Source organism: Cebidichthys violaceus, unplaced genomic scaffold (assembly GCF_023349555.1).
Source record: "Cebidichthys violaceus isolate CVI_PGR_0920_01 unplaced genomic scaffold, fCebVio1.0.p SCAF_54, whole genome shotgun sequence".
NCBI classification, from domain to species: Eukaryota; Metazoa; Chordata; class Actinopteri; order Perciformes; family Stichaeidae; genus Cebidichthys; species Cebidichthys violaceus.
In genome coordinates this window covers 908631-931187 of record NW_027176750.1, presented here as the reverse complement: position 1 = coordinate 931187, position 22557 = coordinate 908631, and the positions used below count along the sequence as shown (strand labels likewise).

The following is a 22557-nucleotide window of genomic DNA, read 5'->3' as shown; positions in this document are numbered from 1 at the left end:
GTTGGGACTCGAGCTGCAAATAACTATTATTTTCATCATCAATTAATTCCGGACAATCAACAATTTTCCAGATTAAAAATTGTCATTGATTATGAAGATATCGATGTTGAGTCCAAGGTGACGTATTCAAATGTCTTGTCTTCTCCAACCAACAGCCGAAACACAAACTGTTTAAAACAGAAGTTTTATTTTATTTTATTATTTGTTCATCTGGATATCGGTTGTCTTAGTTTTTTTATTTTTTTTTTATTTTTTAAATATATTACTCTTTTTGTTCCTTCCCAGGTGATCTAGGTTAAAAAAATAAAATAAAAATGTAAAACCAATATGTCAGCCAGTATTATTTTTTAATCGGTCCTCCTGTACTTGGTGAGCTTTTTTTTTCCTCACAAAAATGAACTTTCTGTAATGGACACATTATTTAATGCCACTGATATATCTGTGATCATCTAAAATGGGCGGATCATAGAAATATAAATTGGAGTGGATCGAACATTCCCGTTCAAATCAATGTAGCAGGAGGTTCAGAGCGGAGGCTGTGGATCAGAAGCAGAGCGGGTCGTCTTGATTGGCGGTTCGAATCCCTGGCTCCTCCAGTGGGTATTGAAGTGTCCTCAGGCGCGACACTGAATGTACTCCACATTTCCTACGATTCAATATCTATGGGGCTGATGATATTGATTGGTAATTAACCTTTCTTCATCAACATTCCTATAACCAACTATTAGTCTGTTCGGCTGTCCCGACTTTAGTATGGCACGGTGTTGTTTTCTCTTTTCAAAAGAAAACATTAAGTAAAAAATAGATAAAGATCCCTCCCCACGTGCGTAATGAATGACCCCAGTTGGGCCTCAAGCCAAAGGTTGGGCCACTCTGCTCCTTTTCTTATTGTTCTTGAACTGTTGTTTTGTTTGCTTGTTGTCGTTTTCAGTCGTGGAGGATCCTGCTGTTCGGGGCTCTCAACCTGCTGTGTACCGGCTGTCTGCTGATGTGGTGCAGCTCCACCAACAGCATGGGTGAGCGCACACACACACACACACACACACACACACACACACACACACACACACACACACACACACACACACACACACACACACACACACACACACAACAAACACACTAATGCACAGACACACATTCACACACACATAAAGCAAACACAGCAGTGACAGATAGACACATGCAAACTGACACACATAGACAGATGTACACTGAAAAAAAACACACTTTGAGACTCTGCAACCAGACATTAACAGGCGGAGATACCTGTCTACACACAGTAAACACAGATTGACAGTTACACACTCTTTAACACGTGCACACAGAAGCGTGCATGTGTGTGTGTGTGTGTGTGTGTGTGTGTGTGTGTGTGTGTGTGTGTGTGTGTGTGTGTGTGTGTGTGCGCTTTGAGGGGGTGTCACCTCACTCAAAATATGGCACTTTAAAGGGCATGTTGAAGAAACAGAGTCCTTCACAGCGTCTGTTTTCACCCTCTGGCGCTACAACACAGAGATCTGTCATATTGACGAACATGTTTCTTCTTTTTTTTTTCTCCCCAAATATACACAGCAGAGCAGGAGAATAGCCCATTTAAAAAAGGTTTTAAAGGATAACTCTGCTCTTATTTCTTAAATTACCATTTCTATTAGGAATAATGATTTTGCACTCATCAAAGTTTGATGGCCCAGAAACACAAGCATTCAGGATCAGACGAACCTCCAAGATAGTCAAACTTATATGGAAGAGAACATGAAGGATAACGGTGAAATTATTATTGTTATTGAAGTATTGTTCATCTCTGGTTCCCACAACTATCAGTGTTGGTCCTCACTGTGAGAGCGTGTTTGTTTTATCTCGTGAGCTCTGTGTGCAGAGCAGCAGCAGCAGCAGCACTTAAAACCATTTCTCTGCCTCAGCTGAGCTGTCCACTGGTTTCGCTCTGGACGATGTGACGCGCTTATATTTAGGAGGCTAAAACACACACACACACACACACACACACACACACACACACACACACACACACACACACACACACACACGACACAGCCACATTTAAACTAGCATACATGGAGTGTATTGCAGTGATTGCAGGTACGCAAGGCCATGGGAGAAATGTGCAGATTTTAAGGTTAAAGAGAAGTTACCTGTTTTGGGGGTGGGGGGTGCAAATTTCAGTGTCTGCCTGTCTGTGGATGTGGTGAGAGTCCCGCATACAGCTGTGCAGTGAGACAGCTGTGCAGAGAGACAGCTGTGCAGAGAGACAGCTGTGCAGGGAGACAGCTGTGCAGTGAGACAGCTGTGCAGTGAGACAGCTGTGCAGAGAGACAGCTGTGCAGGGAGACAGCTGTGCAGGGAGACAGCTGTGCAGAGAGACAGCTGTGCAGAGAGAGACAGCTGTGCAGTGAGACAGCTCTGCACAGAGACAGCTCTGCAGCGAGACAGCTGTGCAGAGAGACAGCTGTGCAGAGAGACAGCTGTGCAGTGAGACAGCTGTGCAGGGAGACAGCTGTGCAGAGAGAGGCAGTGTTTATGGTCAGCGAGGCTCATGTCCGCCACCAACATTAAATCCTCTCAGGGATTCCATCACTCAGGAAAATGCTGCCACGAAAAGAACAACATGCAACCTTACCCCGCTCTCTCTGCCTGCAAATACTGCAGCATAAGACACACACACACACACACACACACACACACACACACACACACACACACACACACACACACACACACACACACACACACACACAGCGGTGGCGTCGGGTGTCGTGCAGACAGGAAGCAAAGGACAGAGGTATTGAACAAGCGGGGGAAGGCGACCCCTCCGTCGATACTCGGCCCCCGATGAGAACAACAGGAGCAGACAGCGGCCCCGTCTCAACACTATCAGTCAGATTCTTCCTCATGTATAAAGTCTCCTCCGCTCACTTGATCAGCACTCCACTATTTACACATTCAGAGGTCCGTCTGCTACTTCAGTGTTTCCATTTTGGACATTCTTGTTTTTCCTTCACTCCATTTATCAGGTGTAATGATGCTGAGATAATGACGAGTGATGCGTTGGTATATGAAAAGTCAAAGTGTTCAATTTGAGGATTTGTTTTGGGTGCCACAACAAAACCAGTGAGTGCATTTTGACTGTCGCCCACCCCTAATATCCAATAAAAGTTGGATGTTTGAACAACGGATACAGAGCAACATTTAATTATTTTCAGTGCCAAATCTATTTCCAATGAAAATAATACATTTGATGTTTGAGTTATAGTTTTTGTTTTTTAGTCTTTGTTAAATTAGCCATTGATTTAGGTTTCATGTGCGATGGGCTGACGGACCTGTCTGCTCTGCGGGGTTGTAAACAAACTGGACTGAGTCCCGCTCATTATTCTCATTCACCCTCAGCCGTCGATCTCACACACACACACACACACACACACACACACACACACACACACACACACACACACACACACACACACACACCGACAGTGAGAGCAGTGAGCTCGTATGGCTCTGTGTACACTATGTATATGTACATCCAACGCCTCCAGTGCAGTTCCACTTTAAGTTTAAATGAAGCATAACCTACATAGAAATGTGTCCTACACACACACACACACACACACACACACACACACACACACACACACACACACATACACATGTCCCTTTGCAAGTCTAATACCATGTTCCACAGTGTCATATGTGCAGACTGTACATGCCTGCAATCTGCTGCAGGAACACATGCATGGAAACACACATTTGTTTATGTGTATATACTGTGTATGTATATATATATATATATATATATATATGTATATACACACACACACACACACACACACACACACACACACACACACACACACACACACACACACACACTGCTCTGGCCCCATTAACTCATGACTAACGGCGTAGCAGCCGTCTAAATACACACACTATACCACATACACACACACACACATACATACACACACACACATGTACGTACGGCGGTATAGACTCCATGCATGCCTTGCTGGTGCACTGAGGCGGTTAACCCTTAGTCGACCTGTGAAGCTGCAGTAAGAGAGTCAGAGGGCAACTTATCCAGATCCACTGTTCCTGATCTCAGTGTGTGTGTGTGTGTGTGTGTGTGTGTGTGTGTGTGTGTGTGTGTGTGTGTGTGTGTGTGTGTGTGTGTGTGTGTGTGTGTGTATCTTTTCCGAGCCCACAGACTGGAGGGAACATGGTGCAGACGCGTCTTCTTCTAAGAATCACAAATGTGTTTACAGTGACAATAAAAGGTGTTCATGTTCACAAACTAACAATATAGTTCCTTATAATTAGCGTTCATGTGAGCGGCTGACCTTACTAACTTGCCCCACTTTGAATAAGAAGCAGACGTGAATGCAGAGTCTTTGCCACTTGGAGGCAGCAGAGCCTGCTCACAATGCAGCGAGCATATTATCACCTTACAAAGTCGCCATGTCGCTGGTTTGGTCTCTTCCTCAGAAGCATGTCTGGTTACTATGCTGCTAGATGTTCCTCTTTCTATAGCAACCAGTAATGACTCACAGGGGCCCGTTCTCCACCTCCTCTTGCCAACATGTGGCCCTTAGAGACCAAACGGTACCAGACAACAACACTATGTCATGGTGTCTTTAAACTTCACCCGACGCTCTATTTGATTCTACTTTTAAATCTACTCTATTTTAATTGACTCGGTGATGACAACCAGCTGCTGTATGTTTGTGTACATAAAGGTTGGGTTGTGTGTCCGTGTGTGTGTGTGTGTGTGTGTGTGTGTGTGTGTGTGTGTGTGTGTGTGTGTGTGTGTGTGTGTGTGTCTGTGTGTGTGTGTGTCTGTCTAAGTGCTGTTCAAGCAGAGTCTTTGTTGCACTGTTGCTGAAACATAAGCTGATGATGATTCTATAGAAGTGTGTGTGTGTGTGTGTGTGTGTGTGTGTGTGTGTGTGTGTGTGTGTGTGTGTGTGTGTGTGTGTGTGTGTGTGTGTGTGTGTGTGTGTGTGTGTGTGTGTCACACACGCTGGTCCTCTTGTATCAAATTGTGCATTGGACAACTGGATCAGCTTTCAGTCTTACAAAGCAAAGACATCAGCTTATTGTCTCACCGGACTCTATACACACACACACACACACACACACACACACACACACACACACACACACACACACACACACACACACAGAGCAGTTTAGGCATCTGTGTGTCTGTCCAATAGTCTGTCTGTTCCTTTTTTTTCTCCCTCACTCCAATGATCACAGACAGCCCACTCCATTGTGTCACTTAGACCCATGTCTTCCCCTTTCTCTTTCTCACACACACACACACACACACACACACACACACACACACACACACACACACACACACACACCTACCTCAGCTCTGCCTTTCACCTTAGCCCCCCCCCTCTCTCCTGTCTCTCACTTCTGTCTGTCTCCCATCACTCGTCCCCCTGACCCCACCCCTCTTGTCGCCTCTTCTCCTCCCAGCTGATGGATGGACAGACTGTCTTCCATCTCCACTGTGTGTGTGTGTGTGTGTGTGTGTGTGTGTGTGTGTGTGTGTGTGTGTGTGTGTGTGTGTTCATGCTTGTACAATTTTGAACATTTGCTTTGTTTTAGAGTCCCTGTAGTCCATTTGCACTCTGTGGTTTTGACGGATCTGGACGCAGTATAAAAACAGGTTACAGACAACCAACATATTCATTTGCACAGTGATTATTCTCACAAACTCCAAACCATGAAACGTTGCTACAGATCTGTGGAAGCTGATTTGAAGGATCATTTCCTGCTGTCTTCGGGGGGGGGGGGGGGGGGGACATGGATGCCATTAAAGGAATTGGCATGAACCCAATGTTAACATGCGACCCCTCATCACAGGATATGGCCTTCGTGTGAAGTTGAGTTGTGAACATTAAAACCAAGACGGATGTTTGAGGTGAAAGCAGAAATACTTTTTCCCATAACAATATATTTACAATATTATTCCATTGAAAGTCAGTATATATGATAGTATTTAATTATTTCCCAGCTCTCTAGTGTATTGTAGTACTATGTTTATTTCTGTGTGTGTGTGTGTGTGTGTGTGTGTGTGTGTGTGTGTCTCCAGCTGTTTTTCGGCCCAGAGCAGCATTGAGAAACCAGGTCAAGTGTCTGTTCCACAGACGACTAAACACTCCTCCTCCTCCTCCTCTTCCTCTTACTTGTATCAACGGTTCAGTTTTTATCTAAATGAGGAGGAGGAGAAAAATGAAGTGTGTGTGTGTGTGTGTGTGTGTGTGTATATATGTGTGTGTGTGTGTGTGTGTGTGTGTGTGTGTGTGTGTTGGTGTAGGTCTATTTTTGAATAGAGGACACACACAAACATGGCTAGCAAATGTGATATTGTGACACTGATACAACACATTGTTTTGCATTTATCATGAAGTGGCTCACCGTTAGACAAAAGGATGGTGAATACACGAAAGCGTGGCGGTCAAAAAAGTAAAACTGAACGTTATTTATTTTATGTTTTTTTTATGTTTGTGTGCATATCCATTAGTTTGTTTGTTTCTCATCCAGAAACGGTTGTGTGTGTGTGTGTGTGTGTGTGTGTGTGTGTGTGTGTGTGTGTGTGTGTGTGTGTGTGTGTGTGTGTGTGTGTGTGTGTGTGTGTGTGTTGTCCCTGGGCCCTCAGTGTTCCTGTGTGTCAGAACACAGCTGGTGAAGCAGTCCGTCCCAGGGGGCCTTGAGTACAGCCAACACACACTCACAGTAACCCTGTCGGGGTGTGTGTGTGTGTGTGTGTGTGTGTGTGTGAGTGTGTGAGTGTGTGTGTGTGAGTGTGTGAGTGAGTGAGTGAGTGAGTGAGTGAGTGAGTGATCAGCTCCTCTCACTCCCCATACAGCCACCACATCTGCTTTTTCTCTCTGTTTGTCTCGATCACCTAAACGCGTCTGATGATGTCTGTGAATCTGCTCCCATGGGATCCACCTTTTTAAAGGGACAGTCCACTGCAAAGCACACGGCCTGCCATCAGCAGTCATGTATTTTCTGATCTACAAAATCTTCTAGTGTCCAATCAACAGTTAAAAACCCATTTATATGAAAGTTCAAAAAGATATTACACAGAGAAAAGCACATCCTCACTTTTGAGAAACTGGAACAAGCGAATGTTTGACATGTTGCTTGAATAATGAGGTCTATATTAATTTATTCTAATCTTTTATTACCAGTATTGTTTGGTTGTAACAGACTGCTTTTCCGCCTTCAGCTTTGCAACAGTGATGATTTCCATGTTTCACTGCCGTCTCTGTCCTCTGACTTACCTACTGATACGGGTAACGAATTGAATTAGAAGTTCTTGCAAGCTTGAACACAACAATAACAACACTGGCATAGATGGGAGTCAACTCCCAGGGTACGAAAAGTTGAGTTTATTCCTAAACTTAGGACCAAGTGTTCACAAATGTAAGAATATTTGGCCTGTCGGGACTGAACTCGTTCTCTGAAATGCTTGAAAAAGGAGCCTGAACATACCAGCGCTTAGTTTCCTTAATGCCAGTTTTGTCTTAACAGAAGACGTTACATTGATTATCATCAGAGCACAGGGTCAGGGCACAGGGGGCAGGAAGGCGGGGGTGGGTGTAGCGCTGACTTTGGTTTAACGTATCACGGCCAGCTGCCTCTCAACTCCCACGTGGAGAAACGAGGATCCATTTGACTTCGGTCTGGTTTCATATCGACAGAAGTTGCTTGTCATATGTTGGGATGACAAGCTGTCTGTGTGAGCCACGGTCACCAGGGAGTGTGTGTGTGTGTGTGTGTTAACCATATGCAGACACGCTTGTTTTTATGCATCATATACTGTATATGTGTGTGTGTGTGTGTGTGTGTCCAGTGTTTGGAAGAGGGTTTGACATTGAGGGCTTTGAAAGGCTCTTTGTTATGTGATTTTGGTGTGATTTGCAGTTTCTTACATGTTTAATTGCTCAATATATGATGATTTGGGTGTTTCACTTTTTTTTTGTGAAACACCCATCCTCTCTCATGAGTTATTCTTGGTGGATAATAATTAAAAAAAATCTTTTAGACAGTTTTATTTGCTGATCTTGGAACAGGAGACAACGTTCTTGTCTGTAACCAGTGCTACAGCATTTTTAGAGATGTGTAAGTCCATCTGGGCTGTGCATAAATGTGTGTGTGTCGATAGAGAGAGAGAGAGAGAGAGAGAGAGAGAGAGAGAGAGAGAGAGAGAGAGAGAGAGAGAGAGACCCTCAGGTCCAGTCTCATGTTTCTCCCTCAGTGGTCAGCAGTGTCAGCGCTGGGCAGTGTTCCTAACCTCCTCACTAGTTCATCTGTTCCTTCACTTCCTTCTCTCCTCTCTCCTACCTCACCTCGCCCTTCTGTCCCCGTCCTGTCTCTTCCTCCTTTTGTCTCTTATATCAATCTATTCATCATCCTTCTCTCACTAGTTCATCTGTTCCTTCTCTCCTTTCTCCCACCTCGCCCTCCTGTCCCGTCTCCTCTTCCTCCTCCTCTTCCATCATTCCATTCTTCTCTCGCTGGTTCATCTGTTCCTCCTCTTCACGCTCTCATTCCTCCCTGGAGAGCCTCCTCACCGCAGCAGTTGAGGCGTTCGATAGAAGCTTTTAGTTTACATCTGCAGCACACAAGAGCTGACCTGACACCACGACTGTGTGTGTGTGTGTGTGTGTGTGTGTGTGTGTGTGTGTGTGTGAGAGAGAGAGAGAGATCTCACTTTACTGTTTACCGGAACCAGTGACACTAAGCTGCTATTTACTGTGGTTAGCACATCCAGTGAATGTGTGTGTGTGTGTGTGTGTGTGTGTGTGTGTGTGTGTGTGTGTCATTTTGTGTGTTAGAGGAATAATACAGATTCTTTACTTCAGTAAAAGTACTAATACCACACGGTATAAATACTCTGTTTCAAGTAAAAAGTCATGCGTTGAAAGTGTTACTTCAGTAACAGTCTTCAGTGTTTAACTGTAGTCTACGTAACGTCTTGAAAGTTTAAAATGTCCTCTCTGTGAAGCATTAGAAGTCATGGTTTAAAGTGTCCTCAAAGCAAGAATTGAACAGACAGAAGTTAAGACAAACCGTCATCACGGTCAGGTCTTTGACCCGTCATGTGTGACGAACACTTCCGTCAGAAAGAGCAACCGAAACAAAGCTTAAAATGGTGATATTTCACTCAGAATAAACCTTTTGCTTTAACCAGATACTGTAAAAAAAAAAAAAACATAAAAGGAAGCCATGAATGATTCATCTGAGACCAACAGTCACGAGACAAAAAGTCTGTGAAACTTGGACAGAGCTGCTGAGCAGAGCGGTGAGGAGCACAGAAACTCGCCCCGAAACTGCTTCAGGTTCAGAGGGGCTAGAAAATATACTTTAAGATACCTTGAATACTTCACTCAGACAATAAAGTGTGGTAAATGAAGTGCCCATTTAATTTAGTGTGTGTGTGTGTGTGTGTGTGTGTGTGTGTGTGTGTGTGTGTGTGTGTGTGTGTGTGTGTGTGTGTGTGTGTGTGTGTGTGTGTGTGTGTGTGTGTGTGTGCGTGCGCTGCTCCTCTGCAGACAGCATTAAATATTCATCCTCCTGCTCGTATTTCTCCTCTCTCATCTGTCTATCCACCCTTCCCTTCTTCCCTTCCTACCTTTCTAAAACCTTGAGCCTTCCTTCCTTCCTTCCTTCCTTCCTTCTCTTGCCATCTTTCTTTCCATCGTTTGCTGTTTGAAAGGACATGAAAAGTTTAAGGAGGTAGTAATAGATGGGAAGGAATGTTAAATTAGCCTAAAGGAATTGAAAAGGAGAGTGAGTTGACAGACTTCTCCTCCTCTCCTCTATCGATCATTTCTGAAACCCCCCCCCAAAAAAAAACCAACGGTGATTTGAACCCGTCACTCTGTTCTGGGTATTGAGTTCAGGTCCTGAGGGGCGACTGTGTGTCTCTTGATGTCTCTGCATGTGTTCAGATGTGTACATCTGTGTGTGTTTGGTCTGTGTTTGTGTACTTCTGTTGAAGGTACGATCATATTCTCCGATTATTCAGATGTGTGTGTGTGTGTGTGTGTGTGTGTGTGTGTGTGTGTGTGTGTGTGTGTGTGTGTGTGTGTGTGTGTGACAGACAAGAATAATGTCCCGTCGGCTCTGTTTGTTGCTCTGGTATCACATCCACACGTCCTCTGGGTGTCAGTGTTTGTAAGCAGGAGACTTATAAAGGAATTGAACCGGGTTCTGTTCTGTACGTGTGTGTGTGTGTGTGTGTGTGTGTGTGTGTGTGTGTGTGTAAACCTATCCGAGCACAGCGAAGGGGAAATTTTAGCCCACGTATTGATTAGGTCCGGCCCGTTTCAGGGTCACTGTGATGTCAGCGTTTGTATTATTATTGCTTTTATTGTCTGCTGCTTTTAATTCGACACAACACGACGACATCAAACCTCATCGATTCCTGCGGGGAGACGAGCTGCTGCATATCAAAATAACAACAGGAGGCAGCAAAAAGCACTTCGATCAATAGAAGATCAGGCATTGAACACAATGAAACTGATGATTACCAACAGAAAGTTCAGTAAACCTGCAGGAGTCAGTCTGAGGAAGGGAAGGATGCTGTGCTCCACTAGATTAGCGTTAACCAAGTATTTTTTGTGAGTGTGTGTGTGTGTGTGTGTATATATATGTGTGTGTGTGTGTGTGTGTGTGTTTAGGGGTTGTGTGTTAAGAGTACTTTCCCTCAATGGTGTAGATATATTGTCCTCCTCACTACCTGTAACTCTTTCACCCCCATTGTTACGGATTGTCTCATTCACTCTCCCTCTATCCACCCGTCTGTCTGTATAAATGTCCTTCACCCTGTCTGTCTGTCTTCTAAACTCTCTCCGGCCGTCTCTCTGCGTCTGCCTCCCGGTCCGTCCCCCCTGCCCGTCCGTGTGTTCTGTCCGCCTCGGTCCTGCCGCCCGTCCGTCTCTCTTTCGGCCCGTCTGTCTCTCCGGAGCCTCTCTGTCAGGATTACATGGTGTCAGGTTGGCCAACATGGGCACCGGTGGTGGGGAAACAAAATGTTCCTCTCTGCACAAAGCCGCTCTAATCCCCCCCCCCCCCCCCCCCCCACCCCACTCACCACAGCAGAACCCGATTACAGAAAGCTGGTCGACGGGCATTAGGACAGACGGACAGGCAGACAGATGGACAGACGGACAGGACAGCACTGCGTCTCTCTGCGCTGGCTGGTTAACTGACTGATTAGTTTATTGGCTTTTTGGCTCACTGACTAATTGACTGACTTTGCTAACTGACCCGGCTTACCTGTTGTCTAATTGGCTGCCGTCCAGGTGAGTGATAGCACGGCTGACTGTCTCACGGCCTGATTCAGTGACTCGATAACTTAAGTCGGTGGCACTCGAGCCTGATGGCCAGTTATCGAGTCAAATAACTGCTGACCGTCTCACTTTTAGACCTGAGAAAACGCGACCGCAGTTAGCAGGTTACTCGTCATCATTACGCCTCGATGAAGCTAATCAGCTCAACAGCCCACAGTAGATCAGTAGTTAGGTTTTGTATTGGTTTGATTGAAGTCATGGTACACCATCAACATTGTGAATCCACTGATCAAACGTATAACTTGTTTAGTGTTCTATATAAATCTCCTTGTATTTGAGTTTTAATGGTCTTTGTTGTCGTTTCAGCCTTAACCGCCTACACCTACCTCACCATCTTTGACCTGTTCAGGTGAGTGAGTTCTGCATCAGCTGTAACATGAGTTTCATTCCCAAATTATTGTACATAGACATTTTTTTAACACACAGAGAGAAAGAAATAATACAGAATTTAATGGATAATCCAGCTTCTTACATGTGAAGATTTCATGCTTTATTGGTGTAATATGATGGCAAATAGATTTTCTTTGTCTTTTCTTATTTTTATGAAAATAACTGTGATACATTCCTGATCATTTTTGATTGTGAGACGACAATCTTTGTCTGTTTTGCGGGGGGTTTTTTTGATGGAGAATTTCCACTCATGAAAAATTCATTCTGAGATTATAATGAATAAAAGATAAATTACAGAAGAAGTGAACTTTAGCTGACCTCTGTTTTCCCTGTCTACCGTTTGTGTCTCGCTCTGCGCTGTCTTCCATCTGTAACCTGTGTTTCCTCCCTCAGTTTGATCACATGTCTCATCAGCTCCTGGGTGAGCATGAAGAAACCAAGTCAGGTGTACTCGTTTGGGTGAGTTCACCATAATTATCTCTCTGTCATGCCGTGTTTATCTATATCGTCAAAGCTCCATCTGTGTTTGTTTATGTGCTCTCATTCACTGCTGTCACAGACACACACACACACACACACACACACACACACACACACACACACACACACACACACACACACACACACACACACACACACACACACACACTGTAAACACAGATGTAGCATTGACAGAAAAGCTTCAGTTACTGTTGTCTGGCTCAGCCGAACGGCTTTTGTGTGTGTGTGTGTGTGTGTGTGTGTGTGTGTGTGTGTGTGTGTGTGTGTGTGTGTGTGTGTGTGTGTGTGTGTGTGTGTGTGTATGTGTGTGTGTGTGTGTGTGTGTGTGTGTGTGTGTGTGTGTGTGTGTGTGTGTGTGTGTGTGTATGTGTGTCAGTGGCCAAACCGTGTATTTGCAGCTGACAGGTGACCTCTGACCCTGAGGTGTGGAAGAGTGGTGATCAAGTGGAAATCTGCTTTTCGGCTTCACTTGGCTCCCATAATACCTCTGTGCGTACATGTGCGTGTGTGCGTGTGTGCGTGTGTGTGTGTGTGTGTGTGCGTGTGTGTGTGTGTGTGTGTGGGCTTGTGCTTGAGTTTACATCTGGGCATGCCTGTGTCTTTATTTGAGCGTATTTTTGGTGTGTGTGTGTGTGTGTGTGTGTGTGTGCCTGTAACAGAACAATGGCTCAGCAGCAGATTGCCCAGTTTAACCAACAGCAGCTTCACACTCTAGTTCTAACCTGTTTCTTTTCTGTTGTGGAGTTCAGTGTTTCCAGCTGTAGTCTGGTACGAACATCTTGTATTTATACACGCGTTACTACAGACGCACGGCTGTAAGAAATGATCCTTTGATGGAAATCTTAACGCCGTAAACCGACTCCGTCGATTTATTTAAACATTTTTATATTCTCTAAACTTCTGTGAGTTTTGGTTCATGTAACTGTTCCACGTTGCATTTAACAAACTCTAACATCTGAACAGCTGTTCATGAGAATGTTGGTGTGACGTGATCATTTGCATAATTGATGCTCTTATAAACGTCACATCAGCTGACCTGTTCCGAGTCTTTATTTCAGGGGGAATTGGCCTTTGCCGCTCTCAACTGTTGTTCACAATATCGGTGATGATACGAGTCATTATCCTGCAGACGGCAGATTTCTTTATGGCGCCCCCATAGATTAACCACAAGCTTCGGCAATGCAAAGCGGGACCTTTTGACCCTGCAGCATGGAGGCGATCAGGCCAAACTGTGAGCTTCGAGTGTTCAAAATAAGAGGGGGTGTGTGTGTGTGTGTGTGTGTGTGTGTGTGTGTGTGTGCGTGCATGTGTTCCGTGTATGTGTTTGTCCTGCGCACGTGTGTGTGTGTGTGTGTGTGTGTGTGTGTCTCCAGTAAACATTGACAACCTATTAACCTTTAAGTGTCTGTTCATTGGCTCATCGACTGAACAAATGGCCTATTTTAGTGTTTAACACACACACACACACACACACACACACACACACACACACACACACACACACACACACACACACACTCTCGCACACTGTAAGATGCAAAAAAAGGGGCTGTGTCCTAACAAGCTTCTTGACACACACACACACACACACACACACACACACACACACACACACAGAGAGAGAGCCTCGCTCTCGAATATTTGAGCATCATTTGTTTATGTTTGTTGTGTTTCAACCTGTAAATTGTGATGTCACATGCGTTATGTAGATTTAGTAATGCGCTATTAATCAAGAAAAATAATCAGCAGATTCTGTAAATCAATAATGGGGCAAACAAATTGTCAGTTATAACGTTTGACTGGAGCAATACAGCGACACAGCATGGGACGGTTCAGCATTTCATCAAAACGCACTTTTTAGACCTTCAGACAAAATGTGAAACAGCCTTCTTCTGATAGGAGAAGATGCTTATTCTTGGAAAGAGCAACTTCACATTTAAAGTTGTATGAAAGAAAAATCAATAGAGCACTGAGCTCTACTTGTCGAATAAGCCAAGATAGGATTGTGCTTATTTGATGCAAATATTCTTAAGAAAAATTCCTAAAATTCAGTTTTAATTGCAGCCTCCGTGCCTTGATCTGCACACAGCTGGGGCAGAAGCTCGGTGGTATTATTGTGCTTTACTGTGGGAGACCATCAGATCGCTGACCGTCCAATGTCAGAGTTAACCCCCTTAAGCCCAGCGGACCACTCACCGAGACAAAGCTGCTCATCCTGTACAGGCTGTGACAGGATTGACCCCCGTGACCCAATGATGAGGTCAGGAGGTCGGCAACAGTTCCAGCCGTGAATCCGCCCGTTACTTCTGTTGGCGTTGTCTTCATGCATTCAGTCTCACACACGTTGAACAACAGTGTCTCTAGCCACATCCAAAAATGTGTTTGCCATTTTAGTCTAAACGTTGGTTCCTGGTAAACATTTTGATCCAGTCACAACTCTCTGAATTCATGCCGAATCAAAGCAAATTAAGTCTATAAATCAGAAACCTCACATCAGGGTTGATGCCACTCAGGAAGTACATTTCAAACCAAGGAATATTTATTTTCTTATGCTATTCATTTCCTGTTTCTACAGCATGGCGTTTTAGTGCCACAGGTCTGTAAAGATAAACCCCAACTCCGAGTCTCTGCCCACCTCTCTGGTTTCCTGGTGATCTTGGACCCAAACAGCATCGCTGCTCTTTGAACGGGTGGACCGGTGCGTCGGGGACTATTTGCCACAGTGGATGACAACATCTCTCCTTTTCTCTCTCCAGGTTTGAAAGACTGGAGGTCGTGGCAGTTTTTGCCTCCACTGTTCTCATCCAGCTGGGAGCCTTGTTCATCCTGAAGGAGAGGTGCGTATGTCTCCCAAACACACACACACACACACACACACACACACACACACACACACACACACACACACAGACACACTCATACTCACAAATCGGAGACGTCGACCTTAAAGGAGACAACGATGGACAAGATATGAGTAATGATTTTTTTTGGGGGGATAATTTAAGTCACTATTTAGAGACAGATTAAAGACGGGGTCGGTAATCCTGAGAAAGAACATGCCAGATTTTACAGCCAACCGAAAAAAAGCACTGACATCCAGTCCCTCCAGGCGTCCCTCCAATCCACTGCCCCAAAATCATCATTACAAACATCAACAACAAACTATTGTTCATACTCACGGTTAAAAGCTTGCAGCTTCTTTGCTTTTTTGTTTTGTTTTTTTTGGTCATAACAATTGATTCATTGATTGCTTTTTGGGAAGTAAAGAGAATTTCATCAAAAACTATTGAACGTCTTTGAAGAATCACCGACCCCGGCTTCAAGATCCCAAGTCCCTGTTTTTTTAGTCTCCATCTCCTCCTTTGTCTCATTCACTCTTGTCTCTCTCGATTAAAATTTCAATTATTTTTCTTAGCGTGACTCAGCGCAGCAACAGAATTAATATTTCCAAAGCAATACACAAAGTATTTCCAATTGTTTCTTTCTTTTGTCTTTTTGTTTTTTTTCTTCCACATTATTAGTTTCACCAGCGTGCTTTGCTCCTGCTCAGGCTGCATGTTGCCACCAAACAATTTCAAAAATGCAATAATTGGACCCCAGGATATTCTAGCTCATTCTAAACCATTCTGCATAAATTATACTTTACTTTTGGTACTTTTAAAGTATCTTTGACGTTAATACTTTTGTACACGGTACGATTATGAATGTAGGACTTTTACTAATAGAGTATCTCTACACTGTGGTGTTACTACTTTTACTTCTGTAAAAGATCTTCCTCCACTGATATGTGGTCTAATGCATTGTCTGTCAAATATATTACTGATAATAGTGTAAATAAAAAGTAATACGGTGATATTATATATGATATGTTTATGAAATAATAAAAAGAACAAAGATAAAAGAAAAAGTGGTCTCCCCCTAAAAATCAGGGGGAAAGTGGTTTCTCCCAGTTTTGAGACCATTAAACAAACATGTAAACGCACTTTTAGGGTCTAACCTGCTAAAACACAATAACATCATGTGCAAAGATATAAAGACGCACTGGAAACGTCACACTGTTTGGCTTCTGTGTGTGTGTGTGTGTGTGTGTGTGTGTGTGTGTGTGTGTGTGTGTGTGTGTGTGTGCGCATGCATGCGTAAGTGTGTGCGTGTGAGTGTGTTTGTGGTGGGAACAACTGAATTTTATAGGGCTGTGGGAATGTCACTGCCTGGCTGTCATGACAAACATGTACACACACACACACACACACACACGCACCTCCAGGCGCCCTGTTTGGGGTTGTCTTGCGGTCAGTTTTCAGGGAAGGGAGACGAACATTTGCAGAACAACACACACACACACACACTAATACACACACATGAATACATACAAACAGGTCAAACAGTTGTTTGACTGCTGGACTGAAATGTAACATTTGAGTGACTCTTAATGTGTTCATTCTAATCGCAGATGGATTTAAACACAGCTGACCTTTTTATTACTTAGGTCTTCTTTGCGGACTCCTCTGTGTGTGTGTGTGTGTGTGTGTGTGTGTGTGTGTGTGTGTGTGTGTGTGTGTGTGTGTGTGTCCTCTTAGAGACAATAATAAAGACGGTTAACCAACTCTAATAAACGACCTCATCTCGTCTTAAAGAGTCTTTATTTCACTCTGAACCCTGCAGCCACCCTGAAGACAGAGTCTCTCCCTCTCTGTGCTCCTGTCTTTGCGTTGCCAAATCCCTGCATGACACACACACACACACACACACACACACACACACACACACACACACACACACACACACACACACACACAGTCAAGAGTAAGGTTGCCAAGCCGTAGTTTACAGTGCATGTCATGAATGGCTCAGTAGGGCAGCAGCACAGAGGGAGGAGACAGACTGTGTGTGTGTGTGTGTGTGTGTGTGTGTGTGTGTGTGTGTGTGTGTGTGTGTGTGTGTGTGTGTGTGTGTACGCGCCATTTTACTTGTTTTTTCATGCATGAGTGTGTGTGGCATTTGGAGTGTGTGTGTGTGCCTGTTAATGTATTTCCTGTTTTCTCTGTCTGTTTGTTCGCTCCTTGTCTCCTTTCATTCATTTCAATTGTCTCGATCGCTCTATCTCCAGCTCTCTCTCACTCACACACACACACACACACACACACACACACACACACACACACACACACACACACACACACACACACACACACACACACACACACACACAGTCAGCGTAGTCCCACCTGGCCAGTGTTGTTGACTGTGTTTGTTTCTGTTTTGTCAGTGTGGAGCGCTTCATGGAGCAGCCTGAGGTCCATACGTAAGTATTTTCCCTCCACACACACACAAACACATATTCCCTTATGACATTCTCAAATAAACACACACAACATGATACGCTCCTGTGTGTCCTTCTGTGAAAACACAGACACACACACACACACACACACACACACACACACACACACACACACACACACTGCCAGCTGTTGTCGGAACAGAACATCCCTAATATTTGGGTCAGACAGACAGACAGACTGAAGTACATGGTCAGAGAGTCAGTGAGTGACAGTGACATGTTCATTGTTAGCTTCACACTGTGTGTGTGTGTGTGTGTCTGTGTCCACACAGGCAGAGTTAATTAAACACATGCAGACATGTGTGCCTGTCTTCCATGTTTTTTTCCCACATGTCTTAAAGGACAGAGGGTGTTGTATGTTGTACAGTCAGAAAAGCCCCTTCAGGCAAATATGTGATTTTGGGCTAAACTTTATAAACCAGTAAATAAAAGCTGTAGAGAGGTTTGTGTCACTTAATCAGCTCAATGTTTTGCTGTTATGATGCAGTCTGACTTTAACAGTAAGTCCATCATTTCTATCAGTTATAGGCAGTAACAGAGACGGTGTGATAAGTTCATACCGGTTTAGATTAAATAGATAGTTAATCAATCAGAGAAACGTTAGTCTCTCGCCTGCTTTGGTCTTTTCTTCTGCAGTTTGCTCCCTCCATCTCTCTCTCTCCATCATCCCACCATAATAAAACAGATTAGTGGCGGCTTTTACAACCTAAAACACAATGAGACTTAAACCTGTCTCCTGTGACGAGATTACCCCCCCTTGTTTCTCTCCTCTCCCCCTCCTCTTTCTCACCCCTTCTCTTCTTCTCTGAGTGGATGTGATTGACCGGCGTGAGAGACGACCGCTAACCGGAGGGACAGGTGTCTGCTGGGTAGAGAGACGGAGGCACACATTCTTTCTCTCTCTCTCTTTAATCTGTTCTTAGAGGGAGGTGGGGTTTATCACCCAGTTGTTGTGGCTCACCGGCGTTTCGTCCCCTGCTGATTGTTTGGACCAATTTTCAGGCTCTTAAATGGATTGTCCCTTGTGATTAGTATATTGAAGAGTTCCGTCGTTTGCTATTTGTGCTTGTGTGCAGAGATCTGTATTATATGTCTATTAGGTCTATTTAAAAGCTACGATTTATGAGATAAACAGAAATGACAAATAAGACGGCAAACATTTTGTTTACTGAAACTATTTTATTCACAAAAATGGCAAAAATGTGGATTTTTATTAGTTTTTTTTATGATTATCTTATTTATTTATGGAATAATTTGTGCATATTTGTATTCCACCTGTGCATTGTGTTGTTCTCAGCCCTTTTTGAATAACGCACACTTTCTCATGATCAAATAGTCAAAGACAAAGTCCTAGTCAAGTCCTTTAGACCGTTGGACATGTGTGGAATATGAACTAAGCGTAAGTATAAATAAATACTTTCGAGAGGCGCAGTTTTACAACGAGCAGATTTGAAGCTTGGACTTCATTCTACAAAGTCTGGCTTTGGTTCCGGCCACTGGAAGAGGTGCTATTTCTGGACTCGCTGTGGGGTCGCGTCAGTGCGCCATGTCGCCGCGTCTGGACTCCTTTCTGACACATTTTGAATCGGCTTTCCCCAAGTGCGTCTTATGAAACCGACGAACTTCAGCTTTAATCAGCACTGTGTTCCCCACCCGCCATGTTTTATGCACACAACTGTGACCTGAAGGGCCCTGGCTTGTCTGCCTGTGTCTAGAGGAAGGGATGTTTGTAATCTAACAGTAGTTTATGGTTTAGTAAAGGTTAGAGTTAGTTAACTTTGTCTTTTATAGATTCGTTCATCTCAAAAATCTTTCACAGGCCCCCTGAAAATATTGCCATCTACCATTAACTGTTGAAAAAACAATGCTGTGCACTCTGTGAGCACTTTAGTTGGTACACCTGAACAATCAATTCAACACAGCTCTGCCATAAATTGTAAAAAAAAAACCTCTACACTATAGTCAACATAAAAATCGCTTAATGGCAGAACAGTTGCATGAGGTGTACCTAATAAAGTGACCACTGAGTCACAAAGTAAAAGACGCTTTCTTGTGTTTTTCGTGACACAAAAAAATATTTAAACTGGCAGAAATGACATCTTTTGGTTTCCTTTTGTATCCTCTGAATCTTTCCCAAAATGCACTTCACTCTCAGCGTCTCCACACAGTCACATGTACACTATGACGTTGTCTCACTGCCGTCCCTCTCTCTGTGTGTCTCTGCAGCGGCCGCCTGTTGGTCGGGACGTTCGTCGCTCTGTTCTTCAACCTGCTGACTCTGCTGTCCGTCAGGAACAAGCCCTTCACCTACGTCTCAGAAGGTACAGCCAACCCCAGTTCAACCACTTCATCCCGCTGTGTGTTCCTCCTGGAGAGCAGCTTCACTTCAGGCAGAGCTTCCAGCGAACACGGTTTTAAAGACGGTGGATTAGTGGTTTAGTTTGTGTGTGGTTTTTTTTGGGTTTTCTCCCCTGGACGGTTGAGGTTTGGTAATCCTCCCCCTCACTGGGGAACAGGGACAATTTGGCTTTTGTTATATTTTGGGGGATTACTGAAGTAAAATCAAATGCTGGCTCACTGTTTGGCCAGTAGATAAATCACAAATGGCTGCAGTGGGATCAGAGGTTAGTCCTTTCCTAATTGCAGGAATCAGTAAGTTGTACAACCGATCACAGTTGTGTAGTCTTAAAAATACGACAATATGACTTTTTCAAATTATTCTTAAAAGATTACTTTAGTGTTTTTTGAGAGAGGAAACATGACGTGCAGCACCGCCTATGAACTGGATTTAAACAGAAGATGTTATCTGGGAGCACAGCTACGGATTCGTTGCATTATCGATTAAACCTCTGGCTGCTTTGAATCCATTGTTTAGGCTTTAAAGTGCTTGACAATGGCAACGAAGAAAATGCCGATCCCAGTTTCCCAGAGCTCAAGCTGACCTGTTCAAGCATCTTGTTTTGGACTAATAACAGTACAAGAGTACAAATACAAATATACACATACATGTTGTATTTGTATGAACACATCAGAGACCAGACGGAGACCTCACACCATCCCGACTTTATTAACGCACAATATTCATACGTGAGATAGTGAGACACACAAGTTATAGGTCTCACACACACACACACACACACACACACATGCAGATGGAGACCCCAGGACATATTAACCTTAGTGAGACCCAGTCTACTGCTAATACGAACAGACTGCAACACGCACGCACGCACGCACGCACACACACACACACACACACACACACACACACACACACACACACACACACACAGGCCGCAGCCTCTATCATACACACACTAATTTGCAGATAGAATACACTCATTTTTACCTGTGTATACACACCTAAATGAAATGCGCAAATGTACATGCATGGAGAAACAGATTTGTCTGAAAACACACACACACACACACACACACACACACACACACACACACACACACACACACACATTGGGCCAGGCAGTAGTTTGGGAGAGAGAGAGGAAAGGAGGGAATGAAGAAGGAGAAGAAGAGAATGTGCTTTTTCAGCAACGTCGGTTATAAAACATCCTCATCCAATGACCCGTCCTTCCTCTTTCATACTCCAGTCCCTCCTAATTTTCCTTGTTCCTCTCCTCTCCCCTACCCTACTCTACCCATCCCAAGATGTAAGTTACTGTAAAGAGATGAAGAAGGTTTGAAGGAAGGAAGCAAATGAGAGGAAAGGCGGATTTGAAAGATCCTCTTTTCTTCCCTTAACTCCTCCTACTCCTCTCTCTCCTCATCTTTCCTCTTCCCTCTTGTTTTCTCCTGTCCTCCGTTTCACCCTCTCCAACTTTTTTCCTCTTCCCCATTTCCTCCCCTCCTCTCCTCTCCCTTTCACTGTTTCCTCCTCTCCTCGCTGTAATGGTTCAATAAAGGGATTTTGAAAACCAAATATTCCTCCATTTCTTCCTCTTCTGCCCCGTTTCCTCCTTTCCTCCCCATTTCCTTCTCTCTCCTTTTTGTTTCTCTCCTATCCTCCTGTCCTCTCCTTTCCTCTCATCTCAGGCTGACTCACTACAGTCTACTGATGAATGAGGTCAGTGTGTGTGTGTGTGTGTGTGTGTGTGTGTGTGTGTGTCAGCTGTCTGCTCTTGCGTTCGTAGCAGTCTCAACATCACTTAACATCTGACATTTAGGAATGGGAGGGGGATGAAACTACACGCACACAAACACACACAGGCACTTAACTTTGCCAAAACACACAATATATGTCACTCAGTACACACACACACACACACACACACACACACACACACACACACACACACACACACACACACACACACACACACACACACACACACACACACTCTCTCTCTCTCTCTCTCTCTGACGGAGCGAGACTAAAAGTGCATTACGCAACCATGTTCCAGACAGTGGTAATGTAGTGTGCCAGAGGGCCAGGCGGGCAGAGAGACAAGCCAACACACACACACACACACACACACACACACACACACACACACACACACACACACACACATTCAGAAACATTGTCTGCCCTCCTCGTACACACAGATCATAAATAAGTCACTCCATTAAAATGTTTGTTTAGACTGACTCATCCTGCTAGCAAAACAAACAAACCCCCCATCCCCCCTACACACACACACACACACACACACACACACACACACACACACACACACACTCAGGTCTGAGCAGGATGGGATGTGAAGGGCCTTTGACCCGACGCCGAGCCTTCGGGTCTCGCGGTGTCGTCAAACATTAAAGGTGGGGCGACGCAGCGGAGTGAGAGCGCTTATCTTTTTTTAAAGACGAGTGGGTGATCCGCCCCCCCCCCCCCCCTCGCACAAGTATTTTTAACCCTCACCGTGACGAAGAGGGCGACCGCTCCCCGCCCGACTCTGTTTAATCAGAGTT

The 22557-nt window shown here is 44.3% G+C and overlaps 1 protein-coding gene across 1 annotated transcript in view; it reads left to right on the top strand.

Moving 5' to 3' along the window:
* slc30a6 (solute carrier family 30 member 6) overlaps window positions 1-22557 on the top strand; it is a 40986-nt gene that overhangs the window by 6116 nt on the left and 12313 nt on the right. Inside the window, exons 4-9 of the mRNA XM_068731879.1 lie at window positions 932-1016; window positions 11703-11745; window positions 12180-12245; window positions 15044-15124; window positions 17554-17589; window positions 19855-19949. Of these exons, the coding sequence (XP_068587980.1) occupies window positions 932-1016; window positions 11703-11745; window positions 12180-12245; window positions 15044-15124; window positions 17554-17589; window positions 19855-19949 (406 nt within the window). The remainder of the gene's footprint in view (window positions 1-931; window positions 1017-11702; window positions 11746-12179; window positions 12246-15043; window positions 15125-17553; window positions 17590-19854; window positions 19950-22557) is intronic.